This window comes from Aplysia californica, unplaced genomic scaffold, assembly GCF_000002075.1.
Source record: "Aplysia californica isolate F4 #8 unplaced genomic scaffold, AplCal3.0 scaffold00250, whole genome shotgun sequence".
Lineage (NCBI taxonomy): Eukaryota > Metazoa > Mollusca > Gastropoda > Aplysiida > Aplysiidae > Aplysia > Aplysia californica.
Window position 1 is genome coordinate 490,493 of NW_004797520.1, and position 27,194 is coordinate 517,686.

At 37.9% G+C, this 27,194-nt stretch overlaps 2 protein-coding genes across 2 annotated transcripts in view; one reads left to right on the top strand and one right to left on the bottom strand.

Moving 5' to 3' along the window:
• The window catches only part of LOC101848118 (mitochondrial carnitine/acylcarnitine carrier protein), a 17,165-nt gene extending 3,345 nt beyond the window's left edge, over positions 1-13,820 (top strand). The window contains exons 2-8 of the mRNA XM_005100521.3: positions 3,372-3,464; positions 4,154-4,281; positions 4,655-4,745; positions 5,836-6,032; positions 6,811-6,920; positions 7,745-7,869; positions 10,451-13,820. Of these exons, the coding sequence (XP_005100578.1) occupies positions 3,372-3,464; positions 4,154-4,281; positions 4,655-4,745; positions 5,836-6,032; positions 6,811-6,920; positions 7,745-7,869; positions 10,451-10,513 (807 nt within the window). The 3' untranslated portion in view covers positions 10,514-13,820. The remainder of the gene's footprint in view (positions 1-3,371; positions 3,465-4,153; positions 4,282-4,654; positions 4,746-5,835; positions 6,033-6,810; positions 6,921-7,744; positions 7,870-10,450) is intronic.
• A 1,072-nt stretch (positions 13,821-14,892) lies between these two features.
• LOC101848437 (actin-related protein 2/3 complex subunit 4) lies at positions 14,893-26,783 on the bottom strand. The gene is made up of 6 exons (XM_005100522.3): positions 26,691-26,783; positions 24,894-25,012; positions 23,707-23,818; positions 23,017-23,112; positions 21,474-21,685; positions 14,893-18,970 (listed from the first exon to the last, which is right to left on the bottom strand). Exons 1-5 carry the CDS (start codon positions 26,691-26,693, stop codon positions 21,509-21,511), a joined length of 507 nt encoding a protein of 168 aa, XP_005100579.1. The 5' UTR covers positions 26,694-26,783; the 3' UTR covers positions 14,893-18,970; positions 21,474-21,508.
• Positions 26,784-27,194: the final 411 nt, after the last annotated feature.

Here is a 27,194-nt window from a genome sequence, read left to right on the forward strand (position 1 = left end):
TCTCTCTCTCTCTCTCTCTCTCTCTCTCTCTCACTCTTGCTCTTTCCCCACTCTCAAGGGGCAAGCTGCAAACAAAGTTAATTTCAGTTCCATTCCTTCTGTTTCTGTTTCACAAAGTCTTTTGATTGAAAGATATAATATATATATATCTATAGACTATCTTATATTTTTACCCTCTCTTTTCCCATTAACAGGAATTTGTAATTACCTTTATTGTAATGCACCATAAAAAAGATGGAGCCTAGATTAGGCAGTGAAATGAAATTTTCGTATATAAAATTAAAATAAAAGTGGAAAATTCCCATTCTGACATTTTAAATAAATTATTTACAAAAAGGACATTTAGTCCCAAGATCCCCTTTCTCAAGTGATCAGTCACCCTGTTTCTGTGCTCATCTCATTGTTCAGGACTTAAAATTCCATTACACACACTTTCCTCAGGGTAGACAGTTTTTTTTTTTTAGGCCAGCAGTTTTGTTGACACAGCACAAATTAAGAGCCTACAATTTTCATCTCTGCCTATTTGGGGGTGCATACAAATTAATTTTGTGTTCGGACAGGTGTAATAAAGGTAGACGGCCTTTTTCAAAACGGCAATTAAACTGATAAATTATGCGGACACAGGTAACTGGATACTCTGTAATCAATACAGCGCCTCTGGATGCTTTGTGCACACATGTGTCACAGTTGAGTTTATTTTTGGCTTCTTTTAAATTACAGCTGCTGATGTGAATATATGCAAATGAGCAGAATGTTAATTTTTTAAGTTGAAGACTGCTTCATGGAGAGAATATTGGTTGAAAATGTCAGTTGGTCATATTAGGGTAAAGGCAAGCTCCATGCTTGTCTTTACTGACTTTATTTTTATAATAAATGTTTGACTCTTTGTCCTTTAGTAGAAATTATTGAGATGAGTGGGTGCATTGCAGATGCTCAGTGGGTGGTTGTCGGGTGCTCCGGTATGGCTTGCTCCTTCTTTCCTGTCAAACATCTGTCGTCCTGATCTCTCCTCCTTTTTTTTTTTGTTACTCGCTTGTAACACCTCTACTCTTCAGCACTTATATATATAATCTTATTGTGTTGCAAGTGTACTCTTACTAAAACTAAACTAAACAGCAGGTGCTCTGCATTCTGTTTATGGGCCTGTTTTTGCTCACGGTCAGTCTTTCAAATGTACCCAAATACTGACTGATTTATTTTCTGAGATGATTAGACTATATTAAAAGCAAAATTGTTGATGAAAAGAATAGCGTTAATGATGATGCTGCACCTGTTGCTGCAACTGTTCTCTTCCTCTATCCCTACATTAATTTGTCTTTTCACTGTTGCCTTAACTTACTCTTTTACAAAGAGCAATTAGAACAAACATGCAACTATTACCGAATGGCATCATGCAGAAGAGTTAACGCTCAGATGCTACTGGATCGCTAACAACAACAACAACAACAACAACAACAACTCTTACAAAGAATGGTTTCCTAATTCTTCTTTGATGCTGAGTACAACAACGTTAACAGTTGTTTCATAAAAATAAAATAAAAAATAAAAAAAAAAACACCCAGGGATAACACCCGAGCACCATTTGCGCTTTCATTAACTCTTTATATCCGGTAAGCCTCTCCCAGCGGCTCGGGTACATTCTTTTTCGACGACTTCGACATCAAATTACTTTTCGGCAAATGCCCAAAACAGGTCTCTTTTACCGGAAGTTCATTCATTAGATGAAGTACTATCATAATAGGTTTGCTAATTTCGATTTAATGACCCATGTATCACTGGCGTTTTGGTCTTTTTTAGATATATTACCAAAAAAGGGCCCCGGCATAGTGGGTTTCCCCCCCTCAGAGATAAAGAGTTAAGACAGAGACAAATGCTGACATGCTGGTTTTGTTCATGTGTAAAAAATGTCGCCATGCTAGTCTCTGAGTGTAACATGAGGTTGTAATAGTTTTATCTCTATGTAAGAGCAAGACAAGATAACCTCTGATTGTGATTGGGACGCATGATTCTTTCTTATCTTTCCCTGTGGCCAGGTGTGTTTTCTAAATTTTTTTCTCATATGGTGAAAGGAAGCCTCAAATTTGTCCCAACACGGAAACAGAATGAGGTTTGATGCTGCTCTCAGCAAATGAACCACAGTTGAACCCGCCCTTACGGCCACCTATCCAAGATAATCACCTGGTACAAACAACCTCTTCTCACATCTCCTTGCGTTTTTTTCCTATATTATATTCGTGTATAATGATAGTGTCCAAGAGGAGCTCCTCGTAACTTCAGTGCTTTCTTGTCCTATCTCCGTTTTTTTAATAATTGAAAATGCGACTTCTTCCTAATACCTAATGCACACCACAGAAAATTTTGTTGAATTCCTGTTGGATTTTGACCATGGGTGATATATTTGTGTCATGACCTGATAGAGTCTGTGCTCGTCAATTTGTGGGCTCAAGTAGTTATTGGTGTCAATTTAAAGTTTGTTTTTTTTTACTTGTTTTTGATAGGAAAAAATGTTCGTCTATCTTGAATAGAAGTCGAGCTATTTGAAGTTGATGTTGCCTGATGTCATGTGTACTATTAGTGAGAAAATGAACGCCAAAGTTTGGTGACATCCAAAGCTTAATTAAGTGTCCTTGGAAACTGCAAATTTATATTTTTTGTTCCTTTACTTTAATCAACGTTTTAAAAAGATAGTAAAACACACACAGAGGTGTGTGTTAAAATGGACGGGAAAGTTGTTGAGCACCTCCTAAAAATCAATAAAAATTTCACAAGAAATGAAAAAATGTAGGTCTCTTTTGATTTCATTGTTTTGACAAGTGCCTGATTTCACCATGATGCCACACATTGAAGGAAGCCAGATTTTTCTGGAAAAAGGTTCATAAACTACAATTTTTGCACAACATTGATTAAATCCTTCAAAGTCAAAATGAAAGATGTTTGATTTTCTAAGGAACGGTTGTGTGTGGATTAGATGAAAATCGTGGCTGGCAGCCAATGAGAAGGTTTCTATTTGTCACATAGCACTGCGGGGTCAAATTGTTTCTTTTCACAGAATGAGACACTTTACATATATGCTTTCTTTCATTCTCCTTCTCACAGCAAATGTTTTTTTCCCTTGTTTTTTTAAAAATTCAAACTGAAAACTTTTTGTGGTTGGCGGATGCTCTGGTGTGGTTTGCTTCTTCTTTCCTATCAAACGTCTATCGTTTATCTCTCCTTCTTTTTTTTTTGTTTGTTACTCTCTTGTAACACCTCTAATCTTCGGAAATTATATGACCTTATTGTGTTGCAAGTGCCGTAAAACACTTACTAAAACTATTTTTAAAAACCCAACTAAATACTTACTTCTTTCTATTTTATTTTTTGTTATTCAGGTGCGCCTCCAGACCATGCCGGTACCCAAGCCTGGGGAAGCCCCTCTCTTCAAGGGCACCTTTGACTGTGCCATGAAGACTGTCAGGAAAGAGGTACTGTTGGCACATTTGGTTTGTTTTTTTGTTTTTTTTAATGTCAAGGAGCTTTTTGAGAAATAAACGTTTTTTGTTTGATGCACAAGGCCCTTAGAAGTGAGTAGAGGTAAAGCTTTTTGCTACTTCCACACGGCGAAACAGATATAAGCAGGTCTAGATTCCCTAATTGCTCAAAATTCTAGTCTGTGCACAGGGTCTCCCCCCCCCCCCCTTCTGTACCACTTTCTGCATGGAAGGATTGTTACAAAACGATGACAAGTTTATAAAAATAAGGACAAGTTTATAAAAATGAGGACAGAAGAGAGAAAGAAAGAGTAAGGGGGAGAATTATGGAGAGTAAGAAGACAGCAAAGAAGAATAAATGGAGAAAACTGAAAACTATCCTTGAGAAAGAGTGACTGACTGAGAACGGTAGCCAATATTTTTCCTTGCTTGGAGAATTTCATTTGATAGACAGGAATGGATTGTTGAGGGAATTTTGTGTATTTTGAAAGTCCCATCTCTGAAAACTCTTTGTTATCTGTAAATGATGCTGTATGGACATTTGAAGAAAGGATTTATCTCATCTGTTAATCGTGAACGATGACTGTTTTTTATGGACATTTAAAAAAATGATTTATCTCGTCTCTGTCTACTGGCTCTATTAACTTGTTAATTGACTCTATTGAATTGTTGATTTTCCTCAGGGCTTTTTCGGCTTGTACAAAGGCATGGCCGCCCCCATCACCGGTGTGGCTCCTATCTTTGCCATTTGTTTCCTGGGCTTTGGCATCGGCAAGAGGTTGCAGCAGAAACATCCTGACGAGGAGCTCAGGTAAGTTTGCCGGAGACGACTCTCGTGACGGTTTCACTTAGACACTATTTGATGGCATAAAAAGAATTGTGAAGCTTGCTGACAAAAAGTTACTTCTCGGATTCAAGCCTTAAAGAAATAGATTCATCATGTTTATTGGTGAAGTTTTTACAATTTATAAGTATGAAATAATAAAAGAGTTTAATTTCAAGAATATGGCATCAAACACAAAATTTTACATTGTGCCTCAGTTGAGGAAATTGCTTGCTTGTCTTGCCCCCTATTTCAGTTGTTGTTTTTCATCTATCATTTCTCCATTCAGTTATTTACAATTCTCGAAGGCTTTTTTTGGGGTATTTTGTGTTTGATTTTGGTCTGTCGTTTGTCCTCTCAGTTACCCCCAACTGTTCAAGGCAGGCATGTTGGCCGGTGTGTTCACCACTGTGATCATGGCGCCCGGGGAGAGGATCAAGTGTCTCCTGCAGGTCAGTTTCTAGTTGAGCCTCTTCGCGACATCAGTAGTGCTTTCTTGTCATTTCTCCATTTTTAATAACTGTGAAAACTGTTCATGTCATAACAAAGAGTAAGCTGAAGAAGAAGTCACATTTTCCCTGTCAAATTTTTAAAAAATGGAGATACGACAAGAAAGCACTGAGGTGAGCTTAAAAAAAGAAGAAGTCACATTTTCACTGTTAATCAAAAAGTGGAGATACGACAAGAAAGCCCTGTGGTGGCGTGGCGACTTGTTGAGCTTAGCTCTATCCTGTGTTTACTCCATATTTCTAGTTTTGTTGTAAGTCCATTTGAAAGCACCGAATTCCTGTTGTGAAAAGGTCATATAAAAATGGGTAATTAGTTGAAAGCAAGAAAGAAGAGATTCCCATCAGGGTTTGAACTTTTTATTATTTTTTTGTTTTACACACCTGTCCAATTCACACCTGGCAATGAACATGATGCTCTTTTGTAGCAGCTGTATACTCCTATTACTGGCTGATTACCGCAACAGGCTGCAGGTTTTTAAAAAATGATTTTTTCTTTTTTTAAATTTTTGGTTGCATTGTTAACCCCATTTAATTTATGTGAAGTGATTTATATTCCTTGGTATGTTAGGAGGTAGAAAATAGTGCAATTTCATAGCGTACCACGTATGTCAGTATGGCGTTGTAGGAATTTTTATTATCTCTTTCTTCCTTTTCTTCCTTCTCTTTCTTTTCTTCCCTGGTGTGTGTCAGTATGGCGTTGTACTGTAGGAACTTTCATCATCTTTCTTCCTTCTTTTCCTTCTTTTCCTTCTCTTCCTTTTCTTCCCTGGTGTGTGACAGTATGGTGTTGTACTGTAGGAACTTTCATCATCTCTCTCTTCCTTTTCTTCCCTCGTGTGTGTGTCAGTGCAGCGTTGTAGGAACTTTCATAATCTTTCTTCCTTCTCTTCCCTGGTGTGTGGCAGTATGGTGTTGTACTGTAGGAACTTTCATCATCTCTCTCTTTCTTTTCTTCCCTCGTGTGTGTCAAGTATGAGGTTGTCGGAACTTTCATCATCTCTTTCTCCCTTTCTTCCCTTTGTGTATGTCACAGATCCAGCAGGAGGCTAGCGTGGCTGACCGCAAGTACAAAGGCCCTGTGGACTGCGCCAAGAAGATCTACCGCGAGGGTGGCATCCGCAGCGTGTACCGCGGGACATTTGCCACCCTGCTGAGAGACGTGCCTGCCACCGGCATGTACTTCACCAGCTACGAGTGGCTGCAGCGTGTGCTCACGCCAGCTGGCGGAGAGTGAGTACAGATAAGAAACAATAAGATAACATAACATAACAAGATATGATAAGAAAACATAACATAAGATATGATAAGATAAGATACATCTTAATTGTCCTGATCTTGGCACATTGGTTTGGTGTTTCACCACATACACACACTTGGTATATTTATGACTGTTTCAAATACACTAGGTATATTTATGACTGTTTCAAATACACTAGGTATATTTATGACTGTTTCAAATACACTAGGTATATTTATGACTGTTTCAAATACACTTGATATATCTATGACTGTTTCAAATACACTTGATATATCTATGACTGTTTCAAATACACTAGAAATAACTTGTAAGAGATATCTATGACTGTTTCAAATACACTTGATATATTTATGACTGTTTCAAATACACTTGATATATCTATGACTGTTTCAAATACACTAGAAATAACTTGTATGAGATATCTTTGACTGTTTCAAATACACTTGATATATCTATGACTGTTTCAAATACACTTGATATATCTATGACTGTTTCAAATACACTAGAAATAACTTGTATGAGATATCTATGACTGTTTCAAATACACTTGATATATTTATGACTGTTTCAAATACACTTGATATATCTATGACTGTTTCAAATACACGAGGAATAACTTGTATGAGATATCTATGACTGTTTCAAAAACACTTGATATATCTATGACTGTTTCAAATACACTAGAAATAACTTGTATGAGATATCTATGACTGTTTCAAATACACTTGATTCCCCCCCCCATTCTTGCAGCCGCTCCGACATGAGCATTGGGCGGACCATTGTGGCTGGGGGTGTGGCTGGAATCTTCAACTGGGCAGTGGCCATTCCTCCAGATGTGCTCAAGTCTAGGCTGCAGACCGGTCAGTACAAAACAGGATTAGGTCACTTCTTCTAGACTCCCTGTGTGTTCAGGAAACTTTTTTTTTTATACAGTTCTCATCCTCTTGAATGAAGAAAAGTATATTTAACTTTGAAGGGCCCATATTTTTTGTGCTTATTGTAGTATTGCAGGGTCGTTTTCAGGAAAGCAAATATTCGCACCAGAAGTCCTCAGTTTTCCTCTGTTTAACGCATATGAATTTTTCCCATTGTTTTAAATCACTGACGACTGATATCAATTGTTGCACTCGTACGATTTTCCCAAATCACCAACTGAGGGCAGTTACCACAAATGACCTTTAAGCTCATCTTGCGTGAGATCTGAGTGAAAAATTATCAGTCTGTGCTGTAGACTTGTTTGACATGCTGATCATGAAAAATTGTGACTAAGACAGTCAGAGCCGTTTTTATAATGACTTTTCGATTGTTTATCATCCCTTTGCATGCTTATTTTCTTGTTTATACTTCCTTTTTAGCAGCACATTTAGTCAAAAGCAGTATTTGTATAAAACTACGTATGGACTTCTGATGACAGTGACGTTCTGGATTTTAAAACATACATTGTGTGGTTTTAGAATTTGTTGTACTGTTTGAATTTGTTTTCTGCGGCCTATTGGTGGTTAGTGGGTGCTCTGGTGTGGTTTGCTCCATCTTTCCTGTCAAGCATCATGTATTGTACTTATATCTTCTTTTCTTTGTATGTGACTGTCCTGTAGCAACACCTCTAATCTTTGGCATTAGATTATCTTACTCTTTGTGTTGCAAATGCTGTAAAACTTTAACATAAACTAAAATTTTTCTGCAGCCCCACATGGTGCTTTCCCTAACGGAATCCGCGATGTTGCCAAGGTGATCCTCAGAGAGGAAGGCATCATGAGCCTGTACAAGGGCTTCACTCCCATCATGCTGAGAGCTTTCCCTGCAAATGCTGTGAGTACATACATCAGCTAGTGCTGTGTACATGCACAGAGAAACTTAAATGTAGATGTATTTAAGTGAAACATCAAATGTTTGAGCTTTCTTAGCTAATACTGTGAGTACATACATCAGATAATGCTGTGTACATGCACAGAGGAACTTAATCATAGAAGTAAAGTGAAACTTCAAACGTTTTAGACTTCTCAGATAATGCTGTGAGTACATGCATCAGATAATGCTGTGTACATGCACAGAGAAACTGAAATGTCAAATTTTAAAAACTTTCTTAGCTAATGCTGTGAGTACATGCACTGAGAAACTTAAATGTAGATGTATTTTAGTGAAACGTCAAATGTTTGATCTTTCTTAGCTAATACCGTGAATACATGCACAGAGAAACTTAACCATAGAAGTAGAGTAAAATGTCAAACATTTGAGCTTTCTTAGCTAATGCTGTGAGTAGATACATCAGATAATGCTGTGTACATGCCCAGAGGAACTTAACCGCAGACGTAAAGTGAAACGTCAAACGTTTTAGACATTCCAGCTAATACTGTGAGTACATACGTCAGATAATGCTGTGAAACTTTACCATAGAAGTAGAGTGAAGGGTCAAACGTTTGGACTTCCCTGCCAATGCTGTAAGTACATACATCAGATAATGCTGTGTACATGCACAGAGAAACTTAAATTTAGACGTAAAGTGAAATGTCAAATGTTTGAGCTTTTTTAGCTAATGCTGTGAGTACATGACATACACGGAAAAACTTTATTGTAGACATAAAGAGAAACGTTAAAAGTTTTAGACATTCCTGCCAATACTGTGAGTACATACATCAGATAATGCTGTGTACATGCACAGAGAAACTTTACCACAGAAGTAGAGTGAAGGGTCAAACGTTTAGACTTCCCTGCCAATGCTGTGAGTACATGCATCAGATAATGCTATGGGTACATGCACAGAGAAATTTAAATGTAGACATTAAATGTAACATCAAATGATTCTGAAGGTCGATAAAATGCTATCAGGAAAGCAGGGCTAGTGCAGGAAGTGAGGATGATGCGTAATGACATATTGTTGATTTTGGAACCAAGCTCGTATTTCTTTTTGCTGTTATTGCCAAGACTTTTTTTTTTAAATAAAAAAATCATTGTGAATAAATCTGTGTTCCAGTTGTTCATATTGAAAAATGTTTTTTTGCCAGGGCTCTTAGTGAACCCTCTAGTTTTGATCTAATTTTTGTGTAGATGAAAGCAGTCTATATTATGTTACAGTTTTTTTCAGTGATGTGTGATTTTTGTTTAGATGAAAGGAGTCTATGTTATGTCACAGTTTATTGCTGTGTGATGTGTGGTCTTTGTTTAGATGAATGCTCTCTATGTTATGTCACAGTTTATTGCTGTGTGATGTGTGGTTTTTGTTTAGATGAATGCTCTCTATGTTATGTCACAGTTTATTGCTGTGTGATGTGTGGTTTTTGTTTAGATGAATGCTCTCTATGTTATGTCACAGTTTATTGCTGTGTGATGTGTGGTCTTTGTTTAGATGAAAGCTGTCTATGTTATGTCACAGTTATTGCTGTGGGATGTATGGTCTTTGTTTAGATGAAAGGAGTCTTTGTTATGTCACAGTTTATTGCTGTGTGATGTGTGGTCTTTGTTTAGATGAATGCTCTCTATGTTATGTCACAGTTTATTGCAGTGTGATGTGTGGTCTTTGTTTAGATGAAAGCTGTCTATTTTTTGTCACAGTTATTCTAGTGTGATATGTTGTTTTTGTTTCTGTCTTAAGTATGCTTGTATGTGTGGGGAGGATATTTCTTTCCCATTTAGCTTACACTGCAGAAAGATACTTACGAGTAGGGTTTTTTTTCTTTGTTTTGTTTGTATGAGAATTTATGACGTTATGTTTTCTTCCCACATGTTTGTCATTTGTTCTGACAGAAACTCTTTTGAGGTTTTCTGTTGTTAAAACTTGTGCTGTCGCAAAAGAAGAAGATAGTTTGACCAGTAAAAATTTGCTTCAGTTTTATGTTCCCTTTCGACAAATTGACAAAATGTGTGTTATTTAAAGAAGCAGTATGTATCTTTTTTGTCGTACTTCAAGGAAATGTTTTTTTTTCCAGAATTGGTCAATACCTCTCCTAATTGTCATGTCTTATTTTTATAGGATTTTATTAGAAAAATCCTTGTTGTTTCCGTCTGTTTTTTTCTGTTTGTCAGTCTTGCTTTTTCTCCCCCAGCACTAAATGGCCGTTATTCTGTTGATGTGCCCTTCTTTACTCTAAATAAAAAATACAGAAACTAGTCGGGTGGTTGGTGGGTGCTCTAGTGTGGTTTGCATCTTCTTTCCTATCAAACATTTATCGTCCTTATCTTTTCTCCTTCTTTTTTGTGTTTGTTACTCTCTTGTAACACCTCTAATCTTCGGCACTTATACGACCCTATTGAGTTGCAAGTGCCGTAAAACTCTTACTAAAACGAAACTAATTTACAGTTATTGTGTTGATGTGCCCCTCTTTACAATAAAAAAAGAAAAAAAAAGAAAAGAGAAACTAGTCGTTACCGAGCTTTCCTTTGTCTTTCCACCCAGGCATGTTTCTTGGGCTACGAAGTGACCCTGAAGTTCCTCAACTATGCTGTGCCGTCTCTATAAGGGAAGTGCTCCTTAGGATGAATCAACGCGGCGGTGACGTGCTGAGAGGCGAGACTGGCGAGAGTGTTGTGGGTTTTTTCTATTTTTTCAGTTTGGTACACATTCCTCTTTTTGTCTTGAAATTAAAAGTTATAGATTTGCTAATATCATTTACTTACTTTGGCAGTGTTTATGTGTATCTTACTCGGGATGTGCTGGAAATATCAAGGTTATTGTTCATGTTTCTCTAGCAGAATTTCATGCATGCTAATCTTTAATGTAAAAGTTACTACATATTTTACTTGATGGTATTTTGTTTCGGTTGATACACTGGACTCAAGATCTTAACAGTTTTCATTATTTATGGTCGAAATTGTCTCTTTAAATTGTTAAAAACTTTGTCAATTTCACAAACTTCCCAGCGGAATTGTCCGATCACATAGGAGAGAAAATCGTACTATTTGGGTTTTTTGCACGATGTCTTTCGAACGTAATTCAGAGAAAGGTCATTTTCATGTGTTTTGACGAAAAGTTTTGAGGGTTTTTGTACATGCACAGGGTGACGTTTGAAAGCAAATCATGCATTTTTATACGTATGAAATGGATTCAGTGAATCTAGTAAACCTTCAAACTAGTGAATGAATGTCTGAATGACTTACATGATTATACCATAACCAGTGTAATACTAATACTTTTGTTATGAAATGCTGGCATTTTTCATGAAATCATTTCTTAATTAGAAAGCTCTGGAAAGACCTTAAATTTACTGAAAGTTGCTTTGTTGAGTTCTGTTTTCTGTGGAATGTTTTGAATGTCACACTGGATGGAAGAGGCTCATGACTGATATACTTGACGAGGAAGCTGTTGGATGTCGGTGCGGGCCTCGTTGCTTTACTCAGTTATCTGTTTATTCGTCATCGAAGTTCTTTGTACAGTTGTCTTATGGTCATTCTTTTGTAAAGGTATATCTGTGAAACTGCGTTTGAACACGTGAACATCTCTCCATATATCTCATCAGATATTCTCTTTTCCAGATATCTGCAGGGGAGGACTTTATTGTTTTGAGTGACTTTGTTGTGTTTGTTTGGGTGAGGAGAATGGTGGTGAATTTTGTGTCTTATGTCTGTAGAAGAGGGAAATTGTTCAGTCACTTTCTATGTCTGTAGAAGAGGGAAATTGTTCAGACACTTTCTATGTCTGTAGAAGAGGGAAAATGTTCAGACACTTTCTATGTCTGTAGAAGAGGGAAAATGTTCAGACGTTTTCTATGTCTGTAGAAGAGGGAAAATGTTCAGACACTTTCTATGTCTGTAGAAAAGGGAAAATGTTCAGACATTTTCTATGTCTGTAGAAGAGGGAAAATGTTTAGTCACTTTCTATGTCTGTAGAAGAGGGAAAATGTTCAGACATTTTCTATGTCTGTAGAAGAGGGAAAATGTTCAGACACTTTCTATGTCTGTAGAAGAGGGAAATTGTTCTGTCACTTTCTATGTCTGTAGAAGAGGGAAATTGTTCAGTCACTTTCTATGTCTGTAGAAGAGGGAAATTGTTCAGACACTTTCTATGTCTGTAGAAGAGGGAAATTGTTCAGTCACTTTATACGTTCTGCCTACTTTGAATAGGAATGGTCTTGGGTGGTGCCCTATGAGGAAAACTCTGTAAGATCACGCGTCTTAAATCTCTTCTTAGTCGATTTAGGACTTGCCAGTCCTGTTTTTTTGTAATGGTGCATCAATATTTTTTTTACATTTCTGTTTTACCTCTTCTTTTGTCATATATATATATGCTATGTTTAAATACATCTCATTTTTTTTGGTATGCTGTATCATCTGGTATTATGGATGAACTGAATGTCAAGAAAGAGTTGAAGGCATTGTGAAAGGAAAAACTCTTCACCCCAGCAGTTATATCCTTTGTCGTAGATCAGAAAGGAGAGAAACATTTTTTAAACAGTGGTTCTTTCATGGTTGCATCTATGAAAGGCTAACTACTAACCAAACCATATAGACTATATCGGTCAAAGTTTGAATACCTTGTTTTGAGTTCTTTCGTTTTTGTAGCTTTGTTTCTTTACTTAGAATTGAATAACTGGATGTATATTATTATACCAGACAATGAAGCTAGCTTATATTAGCATTGACTTCATTGCTTTGCTCAGTATCCGTGTATTATTATTATTATTAGTTATTGTAGTTTTTTTGTACAGTTGTTTTATGGTAATTTTTTTGTACAAGTATATCAGTATCAGTAAATCTATGTTCGAAAATGTGAAAATTTCTATTACCTCAGCAGTTATTCTCTTTTGAAGATATTAGTGGGGGGGGGGGGGATGTTTTTAAAAAAGAGTAGAAATCATGTGTGTCTATGGGTTAGGAGAGCTGTTGTGAATTTATCACAGAGCTTCTTGTGGTGTGATGTGAACAAGGAATCTGATCTGGTACTGTGTTGTTGTAGTTGTAATCAATAGTTGTCCCAGCTAGTTTTGGGTGTTTTGGTTTTGTCTTCACGGCTGACTGCAACTTCTGAAGATTTAATTTCAGTCTGTAATTTTCATTCTCGTCTAATTTTTTTAGTCTAAATGGTTTTAGTGCTTTCTGATGCGGCTGTGGTTTTTGTTTTTGTTGATGTTAACCATGTTTTTGTTGAACGCTTTCTTACACTTACTGTGACTTGTCCACCAATTAGTTCCCGGTACAGTTTGTACTACATGTAGTTCTAGTTCTAGGACCACAGGGTAACAATCAAAAGAAGTAGGAGTGTTTAATTGTCATGGCCTTTCCATCACACTTTTTTAATGATTTCCCCTCATTCTGTATTTCAAGCTGTGTAACGAGAGCTTGTAGATCCCAAAACTGTCATTTGACCAAGTGGAATAACAAATGCAGAGTCAGCTGAAAGTACCCATGGACACTTGCTTACAAATTATATTTATTCGGAAGGCGAAATTTCCTCCAAATAGATCACCCCACTTCCTGATGTGATGGGATTTGTTGATTGGAAGCATATTATATATATATAAATAATATTTTCATGTTCTTGTACTTGTTTCTCTAGTACATTTTTTGCTTCTTCGAGTTGACTCGACCTTTACTTTACTGTAGCTGTCCTGGGCTGTTTGTCCATCTATTTCATTGTCTATGATTTGGTTAGGTAGGAACCGACTTTACTTTGATTTTGATAATAATTGATGTGCTTTTGATGGTGGATTATGATTTGTTTGGAAGGATGAAAGTGATCTTGTTTCAAACGATTTGGAGGTGTCATTATCACATGTTTTCTCTCTTGTGGGAGTACATTTTCTAATACACATCATACTACTGTACTAACAGATGGTGACTCCTTTGTCCTTTTTCTGGAATTACAATGTTGTTATTTTGCATAATACTGTCACTGTAGGTGGCGTACTTTAATTTTTTTGTTGATTTTTCCATAATAGACATGGAATGTGGGTGGTTGGCAGGTGCTCTGGTGTGGTTTGCTCCTTCTTTCCTATCAAACATCTATCGTCCTCATCTCCCCTTCTTTTTTATGTTTGTTACTCTCTTGTAACACCTCTAATCTTCTGGTGCTCATATGACCTTATGCAGTTGCGAGTGCTTTACTTTTACCTTTACTAAAACTTTTTTAAAAAAGACATGGAACATAGAGGGTTCGGTAGCAGAGCGGTTAGTGCGCTCGTCTCCGCCGAAGCGGAAAGTCCGGGTTCGAGCCTTGTTTCGGACACTAATTTTTTTCGCCCCCTCCTGCACACCCAGCAGTTATGGGTACCTAACTTCGAGTTGGTGAAGTAAAGGTGGCGTGGAAAGGAACTGGCCACCCTACCACAATATGCCGAAGGCCCAGGAAGTTGTCTCACTAACAAGGCACTCCCCAATGTAGGCTTCGGATGCGGGAACAACTTTACTTTTACTTTTTGCGTACTGTCACAGTAGATGGCTTACTTTGATTGTTTTTGTTGAGATTTTTCCACAATAGACATGATGGAACTTTGGGGGCTGTCGTTGTATGGTAAAGAGGTTACAGCGTTTGCCTCTCATTCTACAGGAACAAAAATGTACAAATGACCACTTTCCACTTCCTCCCCGCTTTTTTTCATTTAATATTACAATGACACTGGCCAAGACATTCACCCGTCTAAGACAACTGTTTTTGTGTCCTCGACAAAGGCTGGCCGTTGGGTGGTTGGCGAGTGCTCTGGTGTGGTTTGCTCCTTCTTTCCTATCAAACAACTATCGTCTTTATCTCTCCTTTTTTTTTGGTGTTTGTTACTACATCTTATCTTCGGCACTTATACGACCTTATTGTGCTGCAAGTGCCGTAAAACTCTTACTGAATCAAAAGTCAGGCCGTCGAGGACAATTTCTACTGCACTATCAAACACATGAGACACAACAGTCAAGTGTGAAATAGAAAAGAATTTAATCATCATCTCGTTGCTCTCAAGCTCTCACACATTCTCCGGACAAAAGAGAACCCACAAAATCATGACAGAAATACACTGGCAGGCCATGTACCCAAGTACAACTCACAACAACCACTTGTCAAAATCCTCATTACTAGAAATTTCCATGAATCAGTTCTGTTGGTTTTTGTACAGAAAACATGTTGGAAAACTTCTACTCCAATCGGAAACAAAATTCATTTTCGCATTTTTTCCTTCAAACAATCCAGACGTGAAGGCCCCAAAATTGTCGACATGAAGAAAGAGAACAAAATATACTTTGAGCTGATATGAGCGAAGAGGAAAGTAATAAAAGAATAAAAGGAGCAAATGAATACATACTATTTACTATTTTTCTTGTTAATACTAAAGAAAAAAAAATTGCATTGATAGTGACTGGGTTTTGCATACTGTCCAAAATAATCACGTGTACAACTGAAAACACTTATTGAAGCCAACTGATTTTATTGTAATATAAAGTCACAAACAGATAAATTCATTCAACAATTCGTCTAAATAATATACTAGGAACTAATCATATTGACGATAGGAAACGGAGAGCCAAAAATGGATAAATAAACCAGCGAGCACAGCTCCCCGGTGTGGTGCACTTGAGGCTAGTGAAGAAAGAAGCCGGGAAACGATACAAAGACATGGCTACATGAGGACACAGAAGGAGAGAGGAAGAGAGAGAGACAAAGTTCAAAGTCATGCCGTTTCAAGCACAGTCATAGATACGGAACATAAATGAAAGCTTATACAACAGGCTTCTGACTCTGGATCTCAATTATTCAACTTCAACACACACACACTCGCACACACAATCAAATGTACAAACTAATAACCATTACACATTCCAACAAAACAAGGTTGCATAAACTTCTCTGTCTGTTCATGCAGAAACAATCATCGATAAAAAACAGCAGGACTGGAGAGTGGAGTAGCTCTCCTTAAATTGTTGTACCAGAAACGTTATCTCCAGAATCTTACTACGACCTACGTGTATTTTCTAACATCATCATCAGCCCCCTTGCCTTTGCGGTGGATACCTTTTGACTTCTCGCTACTAAAAATGGAAAAATTCCCCAAGAGTCACTAGTTTGAATCGGCAAACCTAATTATCCTATCAGCCTGAGACCAGGAGGGAAAACTAAAGATCTGTGGTAAAAAACAGGACAAAGAACTAAATCAGCCAGAGATAGCTGAACAGTAACATAAGGAAAACGGCACTAATCCACTAACTAAACACTCTACAGTTTTTTTCCTACGGATACCTTACTGACGGAGGGTGTGGTGGCGGAGTGGTTAGTGCGCTCATCTCCGAAGCAGAAAGTCCGGGTTCGAGCCTCCGTTCGGACACGGATTTTTTTCGCCCCCTCCTGCCCACCCAGCAGTAATGGGTACCTGACTTCGAGTTGGGGAAGTAAAGGTGGTGTGGAAAGAAACTGGCCACCCTACCACAATATGCCAAAGGCCCAGGAAGTTGTCTCACTAACAAGGCAATCCCCAATGTCCGGATTGGATGCGGGAACAACTTGACTTTTACCGTATTGACAGTTGAAGAGTCTCCCCCCCCCCCCCCCCATATTAAGAAACATACTCACATGATTCTAATTGGAGCTGACAAACTTGAAACTATCCTACTTTCCTGTGATGCCGCACGCATTTGACGGAAGTCTTTACTGAATAAACACAACAGCATGTTCAGAAAATAGATGGGAAAACTTTTGAACATGTCTTAGAACTGAAACATGTACGTTAGATTAGAAAGGCCTCTGACTACCCAAGTGATCACCGGCCACCAGAACTACCGAGTTGCTGACTAGTGGGCGGCATTACTCAGGTGGGAAAGCACTGTTTTACATCACACGTCCCTAACCCATCCGTACTTGCCACACTTGTCGATACCTCCCTAACCCATCCGTACTTGCCACACTTGTCGATAAAACAGCTTCAAATTAACCTCCCATTGTAATAATTGTAGCCTTTCTACTGTATTTCTATCAGTCACCGACACCACAGACCCGACAACCGGACATGACCACAAAACTTTCAGTCCTGATACAGAAGGATTATGATGGTGGTAGGAAAGCTGTACAAGCAGATTCAAAGAACGGAAACGGATAAATAGATTGGAAATGCAAACTCGTGCTAGCTTCTCCAAGAAGAGATAAGATTACGTGGAGTGTATGTGGTCTGGATCCCCAGCAGTACGTACAACTTGTTTCAGTTCAAGCATGAAGCCCACTTTTGATATGTGCTATTGTGGCTTACACAAAATTATGAATACAGGGCAGCAGTCAAAAATGTCAAGCACAGTCGAGCAAAGATAACACAAACACGCAAAACTCAAAATCATCGATATATATAGCTCATGCCATTCGCCATCCCCCCACTAATATCTCTTTAATTCTTAGTTATCGGTTAACCCGATTTACGAATGTGTTAAACACATTTATTTGTCAATCCCTGACGTGTTTGAGTTATTTATGCCCGACTGCATCGTATTAATTTTAAAAAATAAAAAGCTAAAATAAACATCATTCCTTCATGATAGGAACAAAAAAAAAAGAACAAAAAGAAGCCCAAAACCAAAAGGTGACTAATCCCTCTACACATAAAAAATTCTCACCAACGCATGTACACTATTTTCACAAGGTGGTTTTTTTTCTATACTTTTCAATGAAATCCTTAAGGCATACATGAGGAGACCTATTGCAGTACAGAAAAACACCCATTCAAACGCATTTTTTTTTTTGGTCATGAATGTAGCGAGGACATGTACACTTGACTCTTCAAACTCACTGCAAAAAATGACCAAAAGTCTTAAGGCAAAACAAACAGCTGGTCGCTGATATGAAGACCAACACCTGCTTTTTTGGCATTTTCAAAAAAAAAGAAAAAAAAAAAACCTTAAAAAAAATCACAGTGAAAAGTTTATAAAAAAAGGCAATCACAGTGAAAAGTAAAAAAAAAATCCCTCTAAATTTCTACTCGTAGTGAAGAAATTGAAAAACCTATCCTACATTAAGTCAAGAACTTCAACGATCACAGAACGTCGGATGATCAAACAAACAGCTTATTATATCCTCAAAGATAATCCAGTTCACAGTCTGCTTCGTCGAGTTCCTTGTACGGGACAAGTAGTTAGTACTAGATTGATATTCTTCTTCTTTGTTACATGAACAAATGCCACCAGTTCGAGAACGTATATATATATATATTATAGAAATGTACTGCGGTTAAATTTATTTGAAGGAACACAACAAACAGAAATATTCCTCCTTTATCCTCAGACATAAAATAATATCACCACCCCCATTTCAGTCAAACAGCGAGTAGGCGTAGAAATAAAGACTGGAAAAAAAAAGTCTTTAAAAAAATGTAAAATTATTGCTACCTTCTTAGCAGCACAAAGCATATACCACAAACTTGCAACGGTGAGGAATGGCTGTGATTGTGATGTCTCGCAAAATTATCCACCGCACTGCACAACTCCCCATCTTTCCACTCCGTTCAGAACCTCCCAAAAAAAAAAGAAAAAAAAAAGGAGAGACCTACTGCTCACCACTACCACTGCTCACCACTACCACCAGGACACATCGTAAATCCCCAACGCCAAGCTCAACAACCAAACACTATCAAGAAACATTGGAAAAAAAACAAAACAAGAGTGGAATCAGAAAAAATTTGATGAGTCATTAGTTTCCCTGAATGTTAATAGTAACTTACTATCAATAGCAACCGTGTCGCAAGCCATAGCGTGCATGCTTGAAATACACTGGACAGGTCGGATCCTATGGCTAAATAAATATCTTTTTAAAACAAAGTAAAAAGTGCGAAACTTATTCAAAAGAGGAAAAACTTTTGGTTCGATTAAATTTGTCACCATGGGCTTTTGTGTAGAGTGCTTTGAATAGGGGGGTACCATCGCTACAAACAAACAGAGGCAGTCAGAGTTCTAAACATTTCAGTCTTCCCATTTTGCTGCTGCCTGGTGATTTAGTCACTTTATATCCCCCACAGGAGCACCAAACCTGAAAACATAAAGAAACGGTATAACGTTAGTTTTAGTAAGAGCTCAACAGCACTTGCAACACAATACGGTCTTATAAGTACCGAAGATTAGAGGTGTTATAAGGGAGTAACAAACACAAAATAGAATGAGGGGAGATAAGGACGACAGATGTATGATAGGAAAGAAGGAGCAAACCACACCAGAGCACCCACCAACCACCCACAGGGTATAACAAATTTCTCAACCTTGCACATGAATCAGAGCAGTGTCTTTTGAATTGTACTATACAACATGCCTGCACAATAATGATCCCATTAAAAAAACCCACACATTTCCTATTGAAAACACAAAACTGTACCAAGATGTTCATGACTGTACAAACAAGTGGGTGTGACTGTACCTAAGAATTGAGTCTTAGAAAAAAACCACTTCAATAATACTTAGACCACCACCGAAGGCACAGACACTTAGTTTCAGTAGGAGTTTTACAGCACTTGCAACACAAAAAGGTCATATAAGTGTCGAAGATTAGAGGAGTTAGAAACGAGTGACAAACACAAAAAAGGAGGAGAGATCAGGACAATAGATGTTTTTGATAGGAAAAAAGGAGCAAACCACACGAGAGCACCCGCCAACCACCCACGCACAAACACTTCAATGAAACACTTAGACCACTGCTGTTGACACAGGCACTTAAGTGAAGTGGACCACAGAAAGAATCCCTCATCATCCAAACACAACCACATCATCACCCTAGAGTCCATGCAGAAAGTTTTGCTTTAGTAGAGTTTTAACGGCGCTCGCAACTGCATCAGGTCATATGAGCGTCAAGGGGAGGATGTCAAGAGAGAAGTCCCAACAGGGAATCAGGCTTACTCTACTCATCTCTCTAGCTTCAACAGCACAAAGTCTGCTTTGACTTCGACTATCAAGACAGCCCGGAAATAGCGGGTCACAAGAGTGTGACAAACATACAAAAGAAGTAGAGGAAAATGACGATAGTAAGGATTAGGAAAGAAAAAGCAGCAGTTCCCTGTTGCAGCTCAGGCACAGTTATGAGCATGACATTGTTGAATCAGCCCATTTACAATTACAACTCTACTGTGCATAAGAACATGGTTAATATCCCCCCTTTGGGAATGGCCTAAAGACACTTCGGTCAGTGGCACTGCCCCGGGGGGTATCACACAGAAAGCAGCAAAAATTTGTAAAAAAATATACATACAGCAATCAGAGCAAAGAACAACAACAAGAGAACTGCTGTCTCCCACGGCACATTCTGAGAGGCGACCAGTGGGGAACGACTGCGCTAACGAACAAGTGGGGGGGAAAATTGTATAGACTGAACTCCCCTTTCAACACTGTCAGGTTATCAAAGAGGCATCACCTCCGAGAGGAATGCCCAATCTGTCCCCGTGGTTTTATGCACCCCGCATAATTTGCAAAATTCGATCATTTTTTGCTTAATTTCTGATTACTTTCCTTTCCATTCTTTGATAAAATTAACAGAATCGCATAATTTCACATTTTTGGGCTCAGTTTGCATGAATTCAGAATTTTCCTTGCATAAAACGACAGGGACAGCCCAATACGACTCAGCCAAGTGGGTGGAATACCTAAAAAAGTGAATAAAAACCCAATAAGAATGCCCCGTTGGGTGCAGAGTGCGGCTATTACCAATATAATTATGGTTGATAGTGATAAGTGCTTAGAAGCAACTTTGTACAACAGAATACTGAAAAGGAAGGAGGAAACAACACAAAAAGAAAGTCACAGTGGGTAGGACGTGGAAAGTCTGTCTTCATTTGTTCATTTGCCCCTTCCTCCCTCTTACATGCAGCATAGGCAGCTTTGGTCAAAGATTCTTTCATCAATCACGACCTTTTTATATTTCTTCCTAACTTGGTCATATAAACAAAGAAAGCTCACGCAGATTTTATATTTTTGATGGTATTGCCCTTTTCTTTTCTCCAAAATTTCCCTCCAGTCATTTATAGAGCTGCGAAGGAATGGCTCCAAATTTACTACCAGAAAGAATTCAGGAGAAAGTCATGCGTAAAGGGAGCTATGTGTTAGATAAATGTAAATTTTAGTCCTCCATTTAGAACTAACTTGACCAGGTGCACACTTTGGAGTCTCTACTTTCAGTGGGGTCACATTTGAGTTGCTGTGATGTTTGCGAGAAATTTACTTTTACTGCTAGTCTTGACAGTCTCAAATAGGGGATAGCCATCTTTTCTGACTGATTAAATTCAACTGTTTCCATAAAAAGGAAATTGAAAAAATCAGTCAAAAAGTGGGCAACTGTCAACTCCTTACAAGCTTATTTCACGATAGGCAGGAGAAACAGTTCCCCATACTTTTTTTTACTTCAATCATATAAGCATTCTATAAGCTACCTGTGTGGATTTCTCCATACATTTCTTGACTGTTCATCCTAAATTTTTCATTATACCTCAAAAAGTCACTGTTGCATCAGATACCATAGAAATCATGACAAAATGATATAAAAATGTACTTACCGGACTATAATAAAAGACCTAAAAATCCAGGAATGTTAGAAGTTCTTTAGGAATTCCTCGGCACTGATACGAGCCCTTGAGTTGACGGCCAGCTTCAGGAAGTTGATCTCTTTGTCAATTTCTTCCATGAAGTGAATGATGAAGTCCACTAGTTTATGCTTAAACATCTGTTCTGTGTGGAAGTTCGTGATCAGGAAACTGATGTCATAGCCCTATTGACAGAAACAACAACAACAACAAAAAAGAAGCATTAAAAAAAATGAATCAAAGCTTCATAACACCTGAAACACTTGGTAGGCCATGCAAGGACGAGACATCACACCAGAATAAAGGAGGTAACTCTGATGAAGAAGGGCAAATTTTGATACGACCACATCAAACGATTCAGCAACTGTCTCTCATGTTACTTTATTTTAGTAAAATGATTGCAGTTAGAAGAAAAAACAATAGTCAATTGTCCACAATATCAACAGTTGTATTTATTTTTTTCTAACACGCCGAATACTGGCAATAGCTAGAAAGAACTTTTCAAGCATTTCATTACAGAACAACAAATTCAAAATGAAAGTAACAGACTTCTCAATAAAAAATCTCAGAAACTTTTGTTCAGGACATCAGTTATATCAATATATATAATTCTTAGTCATCCCAACTCAAGCTGTCTCAGACATGAATATTTCCTTCTACAAATTTTGTTTTGTTACTCCAAGTTGAACTCCTTGTGATCGCTGAAATTACGCAGCGTAAACTCTTCAAGGATGTAGCAGACACATATGTCCAATAAACAACAGACCAAAGACAACGTTTCGGCACATTTGGAACCATCAGAGACAAATCAGGAAAATGAAACTGCATATTTCACAGAAAGCGTGTTGTTGACTGCCTTTGTAAGTTTCAGAGAAAGAAAACAGCATTGACAAATCTGTCAGAAAAAGGGGAAGTTATACTTGGTTTCTTACAGTACTCCAGAGCAGTGTGTCTTCAAGCCTTGACCAATGACGACAAAGTGTGCTCTCAATGAGTTAACCCGTTGAAAAATAAACCACGCAAAAGTCAGCAATATAGCCCATCTTCATATATCTGTGATGTGCGATGTTAGAATGAAATTTACTTTTACTTTTAAAACTCTTTGTTTTGTTATAGTAGAGGTTTTACGGCGCTCGCAACTGCATAAGGTCATATGAGTGCCAGAAGATTAGAGGTGTTACAAGAGAGTAACAAATATAAAAAAGAAGAAGGGGAGATAAGTACGATAGATGTTTGATAGGAAAGAAGGAGCAAACCACACCAGAGCACCCGCCAACCACCCACTTAAAACTCTGTAAACAGGTGAAGTGTTATAATATAATTCCCAACAGCCTAGCTTCATGTCAAAGACAGATTCAAATTCACTTCTCAAATGGACAAAAATTGTTTAACAGGGTCTTATCAAGAGAGAAAATTTGGAATTGCAGCTTGTAATGGTGAAATGGTACAGGTTTAACATATCAACACTCTGCAACATGCATTAATATCAAGGAAAAGAGTCCCAAGATTCTCTTACCTCCACTTGCTTCCTCCTCAGGATAGCAAAGTTTTCAGCCCTCATCATCATAAAGCGTGTGAACTTGTGACACAGAATTTTCTCGATTTCATCAGCCTGTGAATATAGAAGTAACAAAGGTCAGTCAATGTAACGTTTTGAAGCATTTCTAGAATGGTAAAGTTTTTTTTTAAAATCATGTGATACATTCTTAAGTGAAACACACATTAGATGATTAAACATTGTTAATATAACACTATATTGAAATGTTTAAAGATATACCCCTCCCCCCATCACCCCTTTCCCCAAACCACTCCCACGAAAAAGTTATGGAAGTTAGTAGAAGGAGTTTAGTTTAGTAGAGGTTTTACGGCCCTCGCAACTGCATAAGGTCATATGAGCGCCAGAAGATTAGAGGTGTTACAAGAGAGTAACAAACATAAAAAAGAAGGAGGGGAGATAAGGACGATAGATGTTCGATAGGAAAGAAGAAGAAAACCACACCAGAGCACGGTCCTCCAACCACCCACTTTGTAGAAGTAGAAAGAAAAGTAATGGAAATATGATGAACAGTACTGACCACATCACGCCACCCAAAATACCAAAACAAACACCCACAATCAATGAAGATTCTATACAAGTATCAGAAAAGTGATGGAGTAACAACAACAAAAATCACAAATTTACAAACACTGAAACTTGGACACACACCTGTTTAATTGCAATGCTGATCCTTAGAGAGTTGATGCTGCCTTCTATCAAAACTTTTTCTCTCTCATTGCGGCTGATGATGACTGGTGTGAGCAGAAGCTCTTTGCTGCTCCTGAATTCGTATTAAAAAAGTATTTTAGTCTCAAGCAAATTTAAGGAAATCTGGATATATTAAAAATATAATGAGTAGTAGATTCAAACAGCATACAACAAGTAAGGATATACAAAGTATACCTAGTATAATAAAATCAAATAATAGGTGTAGATTTTAACTCTTTATCAGAATCACAAAGTAATCACACAAAAATATACACTTTATATTTCTTAGGTCCAACTTTATAATAAATAACACTTTCACTGTCATGGTACATGCTCAAAAATGCTCGAAAAAATGTGGACTGCTATGCCTGGTAACTGGTACATGATAAGAAGTAATTTATGGTAGAATTTTCTAGAACCCTGAATGTCTATTTGTTTGTCTGTTTGAGTAAATAAAAGCACATCTGCACAATCATGGTCATTTAGAGCACGGAAAAAACAAGAAAGAATGGGGTAAACAACAGAGCAAAAGGAATTAAGTAGGACTTTCCAGTGGGCCCTCAACTACCTTCTCTTTTTTATTTAAAAAAATTTAGTAGAGGTTTTATGGCGCTCGCAGCTGCACAAGGTCATACGAGCACCAAGGGGTGAATGTCAACAGAGAAGTCTGTACGTACAGGGAATCGGGCTTACTCTGCTCACCTCTCTAGCTTCAACAGTACAAAGTCTGTTTCGACTTTCAAGGCACCCCGGAAATAGCGAGTCACAAGAGTGTGACAAACATACAAAAGAAGTAGAGGAAAATGACAATAGTAGTAAGGATTAGAATAGAAAACGTAGCAGTTCCCAGTTGTAGTTCAGGCACAGTTATGAGCATGACATAGTTGAATCAGCCCATTTACAATTCTACTGGGCATTATAAGAACTAGAAATGTCCCCCCTTTGGGAATGGCCTAAAGACACTTCAGTCAGTGGCACCGCCCTTGAGGGGGGCGGTTAAACCTTCTCTAGAACGCTGTGAAGAGCACTAAGCAGACCCCAAGATGGCAATCACCACGCATGGTGTACGAGTATACCTACAGCAACAATTAATTATCAGTCATTTCAACGAGACAATACTAGCTGGCGTGAAATATATTTTTACTTACTTGACTTCTACCTCTGGCTTATTGTGCCTCTCTACCATCTGAGAGTCGAAGTTCTGAAGGCATATTGCAGCATTCAGAGTTTCCTTCACAGCATTCAGGTAAGGCTTTAATGTGGCCGCCTGTTAGGAGTGAAAATGCATACACATAGTAATTTATATTGCATGATATATTATTTACATGTTGAGTTACATGTACAACGTAACCATGTCATGAAGATATTCAGATTATACATACACGCATTAAATACTAAATTTAAAGTTAGTCCAGCATGCCAAACTTGAACATGTTTACCTCAATATTAAGGACACCTTAAACTGAAATTTGTTCCTTATTTTTCAGTTGTAATTCTTTACATTTATTTCATGCAATCCATGCAAGTTTTTCAGCTCGACTATGAGCAAATGAAGCAAGTATAACATCACAATTTGCCTAGCTTACCTCCTAGGCGAAACATTGTGACCAGAAACGTTCAAGCCCAGGACAAAAGATAAAATAAAGGAACATATTTCACTTTATTGACAGTTGTCTGGAATCTAGACACTTTTTCCATGGATGAAGATTATAAAAATGTCTGCCCGCAGAAGAAAATGATTCAATGACATAACGAGTGCACAAAAGCAGTAGGCCTGCTGTTTCATTTAGTGAGGTAAGTGGCGAGGACACATGTTACACTCACTGTATTTCTGGCCTCCAAACAGAATAAAAAGATGTATAAATAAGTTAAAAACAAAAAAATTTCATTTGAAAGGGAGGTGGGGGTGGGGAACGTCCCAAAGCCTTTCTGCCCTCCCTCTTTCCCCTCTAAGACTCTAGGGTCTAGTTTAGGGGTGTTCATTTACCAAAATTATTCAAAATCGACATGACCCTACTCGTCATCCCTAACTTTACCTCTCAACAATAACTAACAAATATAAAGACGTTTATATCTAATCCGTAACTCAAATCTTTACGCATGGTGCAAACGTTCTTATAGGACAACATAATGTAGAAAATAAGACTATAGGAATGGGAAGTATGGCATCAATCGACGGGGTAGTTTAGTTTCTACTCATCAGTGTCTCAGTAGGTAAACAAATGGCAAAGCCACCTAGAGTCCTCAATACGTCTCTACTTTAGCTTCTTTGTTTTGTTCCCAAGCCCAATCATGCCCAATGTATAGATTCTATCAATATGTGTTTGTTAGGGGAGAAATTACACAATGATCTAAGTTATAACGGGGGCAACTTTCAAGATCAATACAATTTATACTTTATATGCCTAAATAAAGGTTGTCTAATGGATATCCATTCTTAGACCATTTGGAATGAAATGTTTACACTCTCCACTCCTTCACAATGATTCACATCCTTTCTTCAAAACTGTGATCATCAACAACCACAAACACTTGACTCTTTACTTTGTTGACTGATGAGTGTCTAGCAAGAAAGGTCAGTGCACCAACTGACACTATCCCATCATATTTACCTTTAAAAAAGTGGGTACCTTTACCCATAACTCCAACCCTCAACTCGGTATATATGGGTGATCATGACAGAATTACTTTTTAAGTTGATGTAGAGTTTGAGGCAAGAGAACCCAGGAAACTGGACCGGAGAGGTGTGGGAAGGGATCAGTAGAACTACCGGTCTGGCAATATTGACTAATCTCCGTAAAACAACGACGATAACAACTGTCAAATAAAGCAAGAGTCTACTGACTGAAAAGACAGTGGTCATCGAGGAATCTAACAGAAACTATCTACCATTTTGGAACAAAATTGTAAAGTATAACACATGAAAATCTTAGGACAACACCCACCATGACGATGATACACGGAAGAAGATCTACTCTCGTTTTACACTCACACCCGGAAGTTGCGTCACAAAGCCAGTTACCTCCCCCAAGCTAAGATTCAACAAAGGGACATAACAACGAAATTGTTTTTAGTCACCCCAATTACTGTATACGTTTTTTTTTTCTTTTTCCGTGCGCAACTTGAATTCAAGAAATTTACCAATTCAAGTCGTTGTCCTTATGTTGAAAAGGGCGCCAATGCCCTGGACTCTGATATAACACGAGGCGACTCATATCACGAATTCAAAAAGTTCATGAAAAACAAAATTTAATGGGCAAAATGTAAAAAAAAATGAGTGCTCGAAAAAAAAAAAAAGAAACATGGTGTACGCTACGTTTCTGGTTTATTACTTGCCGCTAATGACAATACAATTACTGTATCGGCATGAAGTAGGGGTATTTATAAGTCGGTTTTAATTTTGCGTCTCTGAATAAATAAGGACTCAAGAGCGTATGTTTTGAGCCGTG